Source organism: Gopherus evgoodei, chromosome 16 (genome assembly GCF_007399415.2).
Source record: "Gopherus evgoodei ecotype Sinaloan lineage chromosome 16, rGopEvg1_v1.p, whole genome shotgun sequence".
Lineage (NCBI taxonomy): Eukaryota > Metazoa > Chordata > Testudines > Testudinidae > Gopherus > Gopherus evgoodei.
The window spans coordinates 6090027-6103478 of NC_044337.1; the positions used below are offsets into that span (position 1 = coordinate 6090027).

The 13452-nt window shown below is 54.1% G+C and overlaps 2 protein-coding genes across 6 annotated transcripts in view; both read left to right on the forward strand.

Moving 5' to 3' along the window:
• Positions 1-3192, forward strand: part of LOC115636211 — a 31805-nt gene extending 28613 nt beyond the window's left edge. For 3 of the 5 annotated variants that reach the window (XR_003996856.1, XR_003996857.1, XR_003996858.1), the window contains 2 exons: positions 531-599; positions 1237-1322. Coding sequence is in view for 2 of the 5 variants with exons in the window: in XM_030536021.1 (XP_030391881.1) it covers positions 531-599; positions 1237-1312 (145 nt within the window). In the remaining 3 variants the exon portion in view is untranslated. Of the gene's footprint in view, positions 1-530; positions 600-1236 lie in introns of all 5 variants that reach the window. The other 2 variants (XM_030536020.1, XM_030536021.1) reach the window with 1 other exon arrangement.
• Positions 3193-3443: 251 nt separating this feature from the next.
• Positions 3444-7801, forward strand: TMEM141 (transmembrane protein 141). Its single transcript, XM_030535903.1, has 5 exons — positions 3444-3634; positions 4324-4390; positions 6234-6317; positions 6834-6941; positions 7491-7801. The coding sequence occupies exons 1-5, from the start codon at positions 3581-3583 to the stop codon at positions 7568-7570; spliced, it is 393 nt and encodes a 130-aa protein (XP_030391763.1). The 5' UTR covers positions 3444-3580; the 3' UTR covers positions 7571-7801.
• The last annotated feature ends 5651 nt before the right edge of the window (positions 7802-13452 follow it).

Here is a 13452-nt window from a genome sequence, read left to right on the forward strand (position 1 = left end):
TGGGGGATGGGCATTTCCACAGGGATCCCAGGTGGCTTTACCACCTCCCTTTGGTATTGTTATTACAGAGCTGCTGGAGGGCCCAGCGGAGCTCAGGACACAGGTGGCAAGAGGAACTAAGGCACAGAAAGGGGAAGTGACTTGCCCAAGGCCACCCAGCAGGTCAGTGGCAGAGCTGGCAATGGACTCTGGGTCCCTGAGCCCGTCCAGCCCACTAGTCACTAGGCCGCACTGCCTTCCCTTTTCTGCTCCTTCGACCTTCCCATCCTCCCTCACTGCAGACCTCTGGAGCTCCCAGTTCTCAGGGCTATGGCCCAGCTTGGGGGGATGCTTTGTTCTGAAGGAAACCTGCAGTCACAGGGCAGAGGCCCTGAGCATCAGAGCTGAGCCCTGCCTCGCCCTGGGTCCTCCCCGCCACTGCCAGGTCTCTGCACTCCGTGAGCAGGCTGGCTTGGCTGAGGGCGAGTTCCAGATCTCAGGGCAAATCCCCGTGGCAGTAAAAGCATTGAGTGTCTGTGTCTCTCCAACAGCCGCAGAAGGAAGATGAGGGCAGGGCCAGCTGCACCCCCTGGCACCACGGCCTCAGCCATGAAAAGCAGGTAAATGGGGAGGGGGAGAAGAGGTGGAGAAGAGGTGGGACAGCAAACAGGTGACCCTCCCCCCTGATGGGAGAGGGAACGGGAGCCATCCTTGAGGGGCCCATTTAGGGAACTGGGACAAAAATCTATCTGGGGATTGGTCCTGCTTTGAGCCGGGGGTTGGAGTAGATGACCTCCTGAGGTCCCTTCCAACCCTGATAGTCTATGACTCTATTACTCAGCCCTGTGCTGGGGAGGGGGTGCAGTGGGAGGTGTCAGGAGGCTGGACTGTCTGAGGGCTGTTCCTGCTCCTATGTCCTGGGATTACAGCTGTTGCTGGATTCCAGCCCAGCTGGCATGTCCATACTCCCCTGGCTTCCCTGCCACAGCACTGTCCTGCAATTCCATGGCCCATCTCCGGGGGGTGCTGCAGAGCTCCCCTCCTCTATGGCCAGGAGTGAGAGTTTTGGGGACCGGCGACCTGCTCACTGCCACCTCCACCAGGCCAAGCCCTTCTTGCACTGAATGAGCCCCTCTGTGCTGGCCTTGGCCAGCTTCCCCTGCTCCCCCATCCCTCCTCCACGTGGCTGGGATATGGCCTTGTCCTAAGCGCCGAGGCTGGTGGAGATGGGTGGATTCAATCATTTTTGCCTTCCAGGAACTGTGGCCCTTTGGATGAGAAACTGAGGCCGGAGCTGCTTGTACTGGTGGGCGCTGATATGGCCATGCCCTGACAAGATGTGGTCCTGGGTAATACCCTGTGCCATCTCCATGGCCTGACTCAGCACTGAGAAAGGCCTAGGGAGCAGGAAATCATCCCTCGAGTCTGGATTTCTCATACAGAACTGACCTGACCTCATGCCTCCGCCTACCCGAGGGGTCCCCAGGGGCTTTACACACCCTGGCTTTGATGCCTGCAGTGAAAGTGCTTGGGATCTCGACTGTCTCCCCAGACACCCACTGGCAGAGTGGAGCAACATCTCATCTAGAGGCTGGCACCTGCTGCAGCTGACTGCCCTGGTGCTGCTCTGCTGGGAGCCCAAGCCCTGGTGCAGGACCAGAACCCATGACTGTTAGATTAGAGGGAAAGTGGAGACAGTGAATATTCAGCACACCCCTGGCAGTGAGGGGCTCTGGGTACAGCCAGGGCAGGCTGCTTGCTGGAGATTAACATACACGCACTCCCTGTGTTACTCTCTGACCCCCACTGGCCAATGACAGGGGGGCAGGGAGATTACAGACAGGGCCTGGAGGTGGGGGCGGAAAGGGATGAGAAATGGGGGGCCCTAGAGGCCCCCTTGTCTCTGCTGTCCAGCCTGTGGCGCACAGGGAGGCGCTGACACTGGGCCACCAGCCACAGCTCTCATCTTGTCACACACCCAAGATTTGCCAGGCTCAGAACTTGCATCCAGGACCCAGACACGACTCTCCGGGGATTGTCCCGACAGCTAAATAGCTTTGGAATAAACTGTCTCTGCTGCCGTCGAGACTAGGATGTTCCCTGGGCACAAACAACCCGAGAGAGGGTGCCCTGCAAACTCATTCCCCAACAGAGGGCACAGCACCTTCCCCAGCACACACGTGCACACGCACAAGAGGGTGTCACACAAGGATTCACCAAACATACCCGCTCACCGATCGAGGGTCCCCCTTGGCATCATCCACCACAGGCAAACCAGGCACAGAAGGCTCAGACCATGCCCCTCCCACGCCTGACAGAGCCCCCAAGTGGGACCCCAGGTGAGGGACACAAAAGATTCCTTTTCTGCAGGAGACGGAAAACGCGGTGGGATTTGTGCTCTGGCGTGTGCCTGGCTCCTCCGGTTCTAGCTGCAGTAAATCATTTTCAGCAATAAAGGGAAAGCAGGGAGGCCCCAGGCGTGTGTGTGGAAGGGGGGTAACACTGGGACTAAACCCAGCAGCAGCCCTGGGAACGAGGTGCACTTTAAGATGCCACCTATGGAGCAGCAGAGGAGGCCACAGACAGATTCAGCTGCAAAGAGCGCCACAAACAACACACAGCCAGCAGGGGGCGGCCCCACCCATTCACAGCATTGGGCGCCTCACATCAGATGGCGCGTTCACACCCGTTCTGGACCATGGGGTCCACATGCATGTTCCTCTGGTGATCACTGCACGAAGAACTCGTGGGCTTCGCCTCCCCCACACGTGCACTCACTCACCAGCAGCAGACACGCGACAGTCACAGGAGAGGGCCCCACGCGAAGATGTTCAAAGCTAGAGGGTGTCACACGCAAAAACACACTTACACAAAACCACACCTACACACATTCACCCGCAGAGCATGCCAAATGTATGCAGTACAGTACTGCTGAGGGACGATCACCCCCTGAGCGTGAGCGCACGCACACACATACACACACACACCAGTAGGGGCCCATGTCTCCCCCAAAGGCCTCATCTAACATAAGTTGCAAGGCCTTATGGACAACATGCCTCACAACGAGCAGGCCACTAGCGCCATGACTCCAGTGGGACGCCTCCCGTACATGCAGTTCTGTGTATCTCAGTTTCTAGTGTCAGGGATCTCAGGAGCACATGCACACCCATGCACACCCGCATGCATACAACCCCCCCCACACGTGCAAATACACACGTGCACACTCGCATGCATACAATCCCCCCACACGTGCAAACACACAGACGCGCAAATACACACGTGCACACGCACGCATGTATATGCAGAGACACACACAGGCCGACAGAAACGCACGCCTGCCCCCCCCCCCAGGCCCACACGCCTGCACCCCCCCACGCGTAGACGTGCACACGCGACTGCGCTGCGGTTCAGCGAGGGGCGCCCCGGGGTGGCTCGGGGGGTCACCGCGGCCCCTTGGCAGAGCTGTGGCCCGGGCAGCCAGCCCTGTAGATGGTGCTGCTCGCCGGGCCGGGCCGGTCCCTCCCTCCCGGGCGGAGGAAGCAGGAAGAGCCGGGCAGGGCGCGCCGGGGCCGGGGGCGCGGTCTAGGGGCTCTGTCCGGCCATGGTGAACCTGGGGCTGTCCCGGGTGGACGACACCGTGGCTGCGAAACACCCGGTCGGTGGCAGGGGCTGGGCAGCGCTGGGCGGCGGGGCGGGGGGCTCGGGTGGGGCCCGGCGGGGCAGGATCCGGGGCAGGGCGCACGGTCTCAGCTGCCCCGGCGGAGGGGGCTCGCGGACCGGCCAGGCGCACGGGAGCCCCGCCGTGGAGAGCGGGGAGCAGAGCGGGGCTGTGCGCTGCCCCCAGCCCGGGCCAGGACCTTCCCTCGCCAGCAGCCCCGGGCTCGAACGAGCCTTTCCCAGAGCCCGGGGCCGGGGCAGCTGCGGGGTGAGGGGCCAGGGGCCGCCAGGGGCAGGACCGGCTCCGAGCAGTGGAGCAGGGAGGGGCTGGCATTGCCCTGGCACCGCCGGGTGCAGGTGTCCTGTATTCCTAGCGGGGCGGGGGCAGGATTTGCCCCTGGGGGACGTTAGGGGACAGGAGGCGGCTGAGGCACTGGGGTCCCCGAGCCACCGGCTGGCAGGTGCTGCAGGGGGTGATGCGCGTCGGGACAGCTGAGCTCCCCGGGCAGGTGGCAGGAAGGGAAGTCAGGTGCGGGGGCCGCTCAGCGAGAGGGACCTGGGCGTCGCCATGGGCAGAGCAATGGGGGACCCAAGGAGAAGCAGATTCCGGGCAGAGACTCGAGCTCAGGGTTTCCTTGTTTGTGGTTTTCACACCATCTCGTCTGCTGCCCCCAACTCCCTTTCCAGGGGCTGCAGGAATACGCTGTGTGCCAGTCCCATGCGTTCATGAAGGGCATCGGGACCTTTATCACAGGTAGGGTGCAACAGGCAGCCCTCCTGCCCCTCTGCAGGCAGACACTGCTGGGGCCACTGGGCATCACAGGGTCTGGGGGGGAGAGGCCAGGTTTAGGGCACTGACAGCCACCCCCCCCCCAGCTCTTTGGCTCTGCCTATTTGCATCCCCCCCAGCTGGCTTATCCAGCTCCCAGCAATGGACTGGCCGGAGCACTGGGGTCTGAGCCAAAGCTCTGGGCATCTTCCTCTCTCTGAAGGGCTGTCCCCCGCCCTCCCGACTCTGCGGTGTTTTGCTGGGTTTAGCTGGAGCTGCAAGAGGGACCAGTTCAAAGCCCAGATACTCAGTGTGACAGTGCACGACTCCTCCCGGGGGCTGAGCCTGCAGGTGTCACATTTCATGCCATGCTGTCGTTAGAGCTATGGGCCAAACTGGGTTGTGGCTGTTGGTATCTGGATGAGAGTCCATGGGAAAGGCAGGGCACTGCAGAAGTGATTCAGATGGTGGCACTCCCCCCCAGTGCCCCAGCCTGGCACTACAGGCTGCCATCTTTTGGAGGAGGAATCAAAGCAAGGTCTCATCCATGTGTAACGATCTCCTGTCCCGTGGGACTTTTGTAGGAGTCAGGGAATTAACCTGGCCACTTTCAGCTGGGTTATTGCATCCTACCCCCCTGAATTTTCCTGCAGCTGCAATTGGCTCTAGTATTCGCACGAGTGTTGTACTAGTAGGGTATGTACTAGCAGGAGTATTGTAAGCAAGACACGAGGAGTAATTCTTCCGCTCTACTCTGTGCTGATTAGGCCTCAGCTGGAGTCTTGTGTCCGGTTCTGGGCGCCACATTTCGGGAAGGATGTGGACAAATTGGAGAAAGTCCAGAGAAGAACGACAAAAATCATTAAAGGTCTAAAAAAAATGACCTATGAGGGAAGATTGAAAAAAAACCTGGGTTTGTTTAGTCTGGAAAAGAGAACACTGAGAGGGGACATGATAACAGTTTCCAAGTACAGAAAAGATTGTTACAAGGAGGAGGGAGAAAAATTGTTCTTCTTAACCTCTGAGGCTTGGACAAGAAGCAATGGGCTTAAATTGCAGCAAGGGAGGTTTAGGTTGGACATTCGGAAAAACTTGCTAACTGTCAGGGTGGTTAAGCACTGGAATAAATTGCCCAGGAAGTTGTGGAATCTCCAACGTTGGAGATTTTTAAAAGCAGTTAGACAAACGCCTGTCAGGGATGGTCTGGATCAGGGGTCCTCAACCTTTTTCTTTCTGAGGCCTCCCCAACATGCTATAAAAGCCTCCACAGTCCGTCTGTGCCACAACAACTCCTTTTCTCCATATCCAGTAGATGAAAAGCCAGGGCTGGCATTACGGGGTAGCCAGCAGGGCAATTGCCTGAAGCCCCACGCCATGGGGGCCCAGCAAAGCTAAGTTGCTCAGGCTTCAGCTTCAACTCCGGGACCCAGTGAATCTAACGCTGGCCTTGCTCTCTGGCTTATTTTGGTGGCCCCTGAAATCTGCTCGCGGCCTCCCAGTGTGCCCCGGACCCCTGGTTGAGAACCACTGGTGTAGATAATACTTAGTCCTGCCATGAGTGCAGGGGACTGGACTAGATGACCTCTTGAGATCCCTTCCAGTGCTATGATTCTTCACTTCCTGTCCTAAATTGTTCCCCTGGAGGGCTGCATTCAGTGTTGGCTGAAGGGATCCCTGTATTGTAAAGTCAGCAATGCTTGTTCTGTGTTTTGGGGTCTCTGGATGGAAGGGGCACCTTCCAAACCCAGAGGGGAGGAGCGTGCAAGCTGCGGCAGAGAGGTCAGCTGCAGTAACAGCATCTGCACTCACGTGGGTCTCGTATTAACAGGCATCGGTGCAGCTTTCGTTCTTCAGAAGCTGTTAAACAAGAAGCTGCCCTACCCCCTGCAGTGGAACGTGCTGCTGTCTGTAGGTCAGTACTCAATGCGTGCTGGGCCCCTCAGTCAGCTCCCGTCCCCCAGACGTTCCATTGACAGGGCAGGCGTGCAGCATCTGCCCTTCATGGTTACACTCGTAGTAGTCCAGGATCCTGGGGTTTGCCTGTAGTTCATGAGAGCCAGGAACAGGACTCACAGCTCTGTCTTACCAGAGGAGGGGAGCACCCTCACTCCCACCTGTCTATTTCTCTGTGATTTATTGAACCCCCTGCTTCCCTTTAAAGTGCTCAGACTGGCTCAGGCCACCTGCGCTCACCCCCCCACCAGTGAGCATGTTTGTAGTGACACCTGTGGATTCCCAGGGGCTTGTTCCTGATTCACGCGGGTGAAAGTGAGATCAGAATCCGAGTGACGAGCAAAAGGCGGCTCAGAAACTGCCAGCCCGTTTCGTGCAGCCCCAGCTGTTCTTTACAGAGAGCAGAACCCCACCTGCTGGGAGGCCTCTGCATCCAGTGGGACTTGGAAACACCCCTGCCTGTTGGTGCATTTAGTTGCAGGTTCAGCCGCCAGCTACGCAGTGACCAGGGTAGAGACCCAGAAGTGTTCCAGCCTCTGGATCTACCTGGAGACAGGACAGTCCCCACAGGGAGTAGCCAAAGGTGAGAGGCTAGGCAGCAGTTACCTGCTGTACTTGGGGCTCTGGGTGGCTGGTTTCACTTGGGCTGCATCTCCATTTCTGATGGGTCTTGCCTTGGCTCCAGTAGTGTCCTGCACTTTGTCATTTAACCAGACTGAGGTGGCAAAAATCGCTATACAAATCCCACACTCCTACGAATCCCAGGCGGGAATTCCAGGCCTTCCGCTCTTGTGCTCAAGGAGAATCCCGTTAATTCCTAGTGCCTCTCCTGAAATTCCACAGGAGCTGTGCAAAGGGTTCTAAGTACCCAGAGAAGGACGGGGGATGGGATGGAACGGGCTGAGACCCCCCCCTACATTAGCATCCTGGGGTCATGCTGGTCTCTGACTACCTTGTAAGGTGATACTATGATAGCAGAGAGCACAAGGAAACACACCCAAAAGCAGATGAGTGCGGGTGTGTCTCGGCTTGGGAGTCTCACTGAGTTACACCACGTAGGGGGCTAGGGGGTGTTTTTATCAGTGTTCCTGGCCGGTCTGAGTTCTGAATGGTTTTCTCTCATCGGTTGTAGAGAATCTCCACAGTCCAGATCTCACAGAGAATGCAGAAACGAGGGTGAGAAGAAACAAATATGGAGACGACATGGAATAATGGGGGGAGCCTGGAGCTCCGTCCTGACTCCTTTACCACATGTACCGCGTGTGACCGGGGCTAGAGCCACATTGCGCACCTGGGGAGCGAGGAATGTCCCCTCCACTGCCCGTTCATGAGGCTTGGGGAAGTGCAGGGAAGGATTTAGGGTGGGGTGTGCAGAGCCCCCGACAGACTTTGTGTGAGCAGCAAAGGTTGGAAAAGTAATAAAAATATATAGCTAAAAATGGACCTTTTGGACAATGTGAAGTTTAGGGGTGGTTGGGGTCACTTACAGAGAAGGGGGGCAGAATGTGAAATCATTGTGGGGTGGGGGAGCTGCTGCAGAGAAAGGCTGATGTAAATGCCCAGGGAGTGGGGTATCCCCCAGAGTGGGCTGGACTATCCCAGTCACGCTGCTGGGCCCGTCCCTGTCCTGGGGGCTGTTCTACCCTCAGTGTTACATGGAATGTCCAGTAGCATCAATAACCTGTACACTCGCTCACTAAGAGAAAGGACACTCCCATCTTGCCTGCTGCAGTAGCGGGAGTTCTGTGGCAGGGCCATCTGACCCCCGCCCTGAGCCCTGCCTCGCACTCTAGGTATGGCAGTACTTGACTTCATAACAAGAACTACGTTAGGAGAACATTCAGGTTGCAAAGTCAAGTGCTCGGAAGTTTGGCAAAGCCTGAACTAAGGTTATCTATGGAATTATTCATTCATTTACATCTTCAGAGCAGGGTCTGAGTAGCATGCAGGGAATAGCCTAGGGCCACTGGACAACGAGGAGAATGCCGGCTGTGCGTGAAGTGAGCAGGGGTCCTGCCGAAAACGCAGCAGGAGAGCAGGTAATTAAAGACTGTATTGTAACGCCTGTGCTTGGGGGTGGGGGAATTAGGGTTGAACAGGCAACTATAATTCTGTCCTGTCCTCACTTGGGCGTGTTCTGCAACCTTAGTAACGTTCTGTAACTCCTGGGCTCTGTTCTTGTGTCCTAGCCAATGTTCTCATTATCCCGGGCTCTGAGTTACATCCCCAGGTGTAAAAGGAGGCTAACACTTCCCTCCCCCCACAGAGGTGTTGTAAAGTGAAACTAATCACTCCATGTGAAGAACTCTAGAGCTGGGAGGAGAGCAGCATAGACAGCCCTGAGGAAATTAACCATCCTGCCTACAGTGCAGAGTTTGACTGGCGTGCAGTAAATAGCACACGGGGCTACACAGTGACCGCTGAGGATAAACAGCAGTACCGACTAGCAACCATTCAGCCAGTGCCACCTGTCCTGGGCCCTGAATGAGGCCCAGCCCCGTGGAACACAGACTAGGGCAGTGGTCCCCAACCTTTTTTGTCTGGTGGGTGCCAGACGACGAGCCACGGAGGACCGTGGTGGCAGACGAGCGTCCACCGACAAGCAGGAACATCAATAGGCGTCGCCGCTGAAACGCCACCAACAAGTAGCGTCATCCAGAGGCGTTGCTGCTGAAATACTGCCGCAAATCGGCATTTTGGTGGCAAAGCCTCTGGATGACGCAGCTTGGCAGCATTTTGGCGGATGCTCGTCTGCTGGCCAGTACGCAGGCGCACTTAGACGCCCCGGCGAGCGCCATGGCGCCTGTGGGCACCTCGTTGGGTACCCTTGGACTAGGTGATCAGTTGATTAACGCATAGGGCTGAAGGGCTAAAGAAAAGCTGCACTGGCACTCTAGGTATGGCAGTACTTGACTTCGTAACAAATATTTCAGTGATTGGTTTGGACTGTAAGTATCAGCATTCAGCCTGAAGACCACAACCAGATTGGCCCTGTCATGTGAGGCCTTGTATTCCAGTGACTTGAGCTCCTTCCTCTGCTTTCACAGCCTGTTAATTTCACCCCCTTTAGCATCCTGATGGGTGCTTGGTTCCTGCTTTGTAACAACCTCTCTGGAGCTCACCCAGACCCTTTGCCCCCGTGTTCCTGGCTCCCCCTGGAAGAGGCCTCCAGCACTGTCCCTCGAAGGACTGGGGAGAGATGCAGGGCTCACGATTCCTCCCCCACTGGGCATGGTCATTGTTTCCCCAATTCACGGCAGCCAGGCTGTATCTGTGACTGCCCCACCAGGCCTTCCCACTGCATTTTGTGCCCGCTATTTTTCACAAAGCTGCTTTCACCTCTCCGCTCCCTGGTGCCATACTCACTGCTGTGCCAATGCCTCCTGCTCCAGCCAGACTCTGCCCTCCTCCTACAGCCTCTGTTGATCACCTCTTTTACTCCCCTGATCAGCAACACTCCAGCCCTAAGGTCTAGTGCACCTCAGTGGCAGGGCTCCTGGGTTCTGGTCCCAGCCCTGCCACTAATGCATCTCATGAGCTGGGAGAAATCACTCACCCTGTCTGGGCCCTACTTTGTAACCCACTAGAGAGAAAAGACAGTGTACTGCTGAATGGCTCCAAATTGATTTTATTGATGCAAATGAGAGTCAAATATCATCTCCCCTTTCCAAACCTCTGGAGATTAAAGTCTTGCGTGCCCCAGACGGAGCGGACCGAGGCCCCTGCAACAGCAGGAAACTGATTCAGGTGATTATGCCCCCAGATTCCTTGCTGCACACTGCAGAGGAAGGCAAAACACTACCCAGGTTCCTGCAAATCTGATCTGATGGAAAATTCCTTCCCAACCCCAAATCAGGCCTTTAGCGTGACCCTGTGCATGCGAGCAAGAAGCAGCCAGCCAAGTAAAGGAGTCCTGCACCACCGCAGAGGAGTGAGGCTTCAGAGGAAGGTGAAAAATTCCCAGCATGCATCTCACCAATTGTGCATGGGGAGAAATTCCTTCCTGAGCCCTGAAGGCGGCTGGTTGAAGCCCTGAAGCATGAGATTGGGTTATAGTCATTGTCTTAATGCCAAGCATGGCGAGGACAAGGCAGAGTGTCCTGTTCTCTCCATGGCCTAGAAGGGAGGGTCCCATGCCCAAGTCCCACTCTGCCAGCTGGGCAGCCGCTTAGCTCTTCACAACCTCCCCTCTGGAGCTGCAAAGCCCTTTGTACTCCCATGGCAAGGGCATCGCCGCCTCCATCCACTTGCTCACTCTGTACCCCCTGGCTCAGAGCTACTTTCCCTGGCCCCTGCACACGTCTGCCGTGGGCTCTCCAGGTGTTTGGTACCTTTGTGATGGCTCATCTGTAACCCATGAAGACAATTTGCCCCTATCCTCTTAACTAACAGTTAAGTACTTATCTGCCCCTTGTTGGCTCAGTGGCGCTTTCCAGAAGGAAGAGGGTCTCTTGACAACGTTCTGGTTGAAGGCGGCCCGGGTTTTTAAACAAATCAAACCAGACACACAACATAACATTTCCATCTTGTTTTAATAAAGATTTCATGAGCAGAAGGGTGTTAGAGGGCTTATTCCTTCACCCTCTCCCTTCCCTGGTCCTTCTCGCATGAACAGAGAGCAACAATATCCGAAGTCCAAAGGTGCAAACAATTCGCTGTTTATTGGGGTGAACTTGCAGCAGCTTAAATCCAAGTTCCTTTGTCCTTATTTTCGAATCCCAACTTACTTCGTGTTTGCCCCTAATTTATATAGTAATATTCTCAGCTATACCTTAACTAATCATTTTACTGAAATTTAACTAACCAACCCTAATATATTGTAAATAGTTATTTAACCAATTATATCCCACCACCTTAATTAGTTTACACCCAGAAGAATTAATTATACAGCAGACAGAAACCATCACGGGACCAGCCAGAGACCATGCAAATAAACAATAACAAAGAGGGAACTATACTGACAAAACAATACAGAAGTGAGGATTTCACAACCACACCTATACAGACGTAAGAGTTTCCTAACTATGGCTATTGGTAACGGAGTTCTTACCAGACAGAAAACTATCAAACTAAATTTCCTTTTACATCTTCTGGGCTCTTCCCTTTCTATGGAGGCGATAGATCGGATCATCTTCCTAACAGCCCCCGATTGCCTGATTCTGTGTGACTAGTTTGGAATGTGAGGATGTGCCCGCACACTTCCCATCTTATGGCTGCCTCTGCTGCTTAGCCAAAGGCCTTAGCCTAAGACCAGGGCCTTAGACTGTCACGGTAAGAGAAGGCCCTTACACCGGCAGACAGTGATTTTGATTATTTTATATCTCTGTAACTAACTAAATGATAAACAAACCTAAATTATTGAAGTGTAGGCCTTTACAGACAGGCTGAATATCTATATCCTAACAAGGGGAGGCGAACTGATAGCATCAGTAAGGGGCAAATAATCACCCCATGTTGGCTATCAGCCTACCGTTCTCCACTTCTCTTTGCACAGCCAACCCCACTGTGTGGGTTTGTGCCGCAGAAGGGGGCCGTCTACAAAGGAGGAGTAAAGGCATCCACAGTGTCATCCCCTCCTTTGTAAAAGTAATGTACAGGAGTGAGCTGGACCAAATCTAAAACCCACCAAGGAACACAGCCAGACTGTCTGAAGAGCAGAGTCAAAGCTTGCCCTGTTTGTTAGGGGACAGTCATTGGTGGGGACTTGCCATCTCAATAGCTGGCCAGAGCCCCTGCGGAAAACGAAGAAATTTATTTAAAAAACATCCACTGTCCGTAAAAACAGGGTGTCCCTAGCAGGTATCCCATCAGGTCTGAACTGCTCATTGGAAAAATCCACCCTGGATTTCAAGTAAAGAACTCTCCTGTCCTGAAGGTACGCCCAGAGCAACGGATGTCCAGTTGTCAAATCACAAGAGAGCTGCCTCGGTTTGTCTCACTGGATTGCTGAACGATAACAGCTAAAGAGCTCACCATTGGACAGCGCGATCTCCTCACTGGAAATGGGGCTGCGCCGGGGTGAGCCACAGAAGGAATCAAAATCAGCCAGTGACAGAAAAGGTTTGAGGCAGAAAACTTGTTTCAAGAGTTGGCTGTAAAGTAGATTGAACTGGCCCTGTGCTGCCCAGCAGAATAAAGCTATGTGAGAGCATGCACCCAGCTTTAGAGCAATCAAAGCCTAAATGTATCCTGTGACAAAAAAGTGATGACTTCTCAGGCAAAAGATACAGAAGCGGAAAGTGAATTTTTTTAAAACAACAGGGTGTCATTGTTTTAATCTGTGTGTAAACTAAAGCAGCAGAGGAACTGGCAGGAATCCTGGCACTGGGCTGCAGTTTATATCATTTTTTGTTACATCTGTTAGGAAATATTGGGAGAAACTGGAAATAACATGAAACTGTTCCACGCAGAGAGTGAGGTTCAGTCCATGGTATGAGCATTCAATAGTCATAAATTTAGGGAGGAGATGATTAGCTCTGGGCTATAGGTAGCTGGGAAGGCCATTTTGATTTAAATTGATTTTTTGTAACTAAGTGTCTAAACTTCCAAACAGTAATCATAGAATTATTGCTGGGTGTACTCAGTTTTGATTGGAATATATCTTTCATTGTTGCTTAAGTTGACTGGCATGTAACTAGACTGGCAAACTATAGCATCCCTAGCATCTTTGTACTGAAATCACTGCTTAGTGAACAGACTGAGGATGGACATTTATTAGTGGGATTACAGTTTGTGATAAATTCACCACTGTGTGATTATATTTAGTATAAGCTCTTACTCTGCAGTGAGCTGATCTTTCCACCCCAATAAATTTCAAGACTGTGTGACATTTTCTTCAAATTTTCAAATCTTGACCTGGATTTTATCAGCAGCAATTTCCTATTTTCTCTTCCAATTCTATTTTTGATTGATAAAATATATACATTTCCAAAGAAGACCCAGCTCTGTGCTTTGGCTGAGCCGCATAACATCCTGAGAACCCCTGACAGAAGTGACGCTGTCAGCTCAGCTCCCCAAAGGCATAAATATCGCCTAGGCTGCCTGTTGTCCTTACAAGGAGTGCAGTCACAGCAGCGCTGCTCAGGACCGGCGCT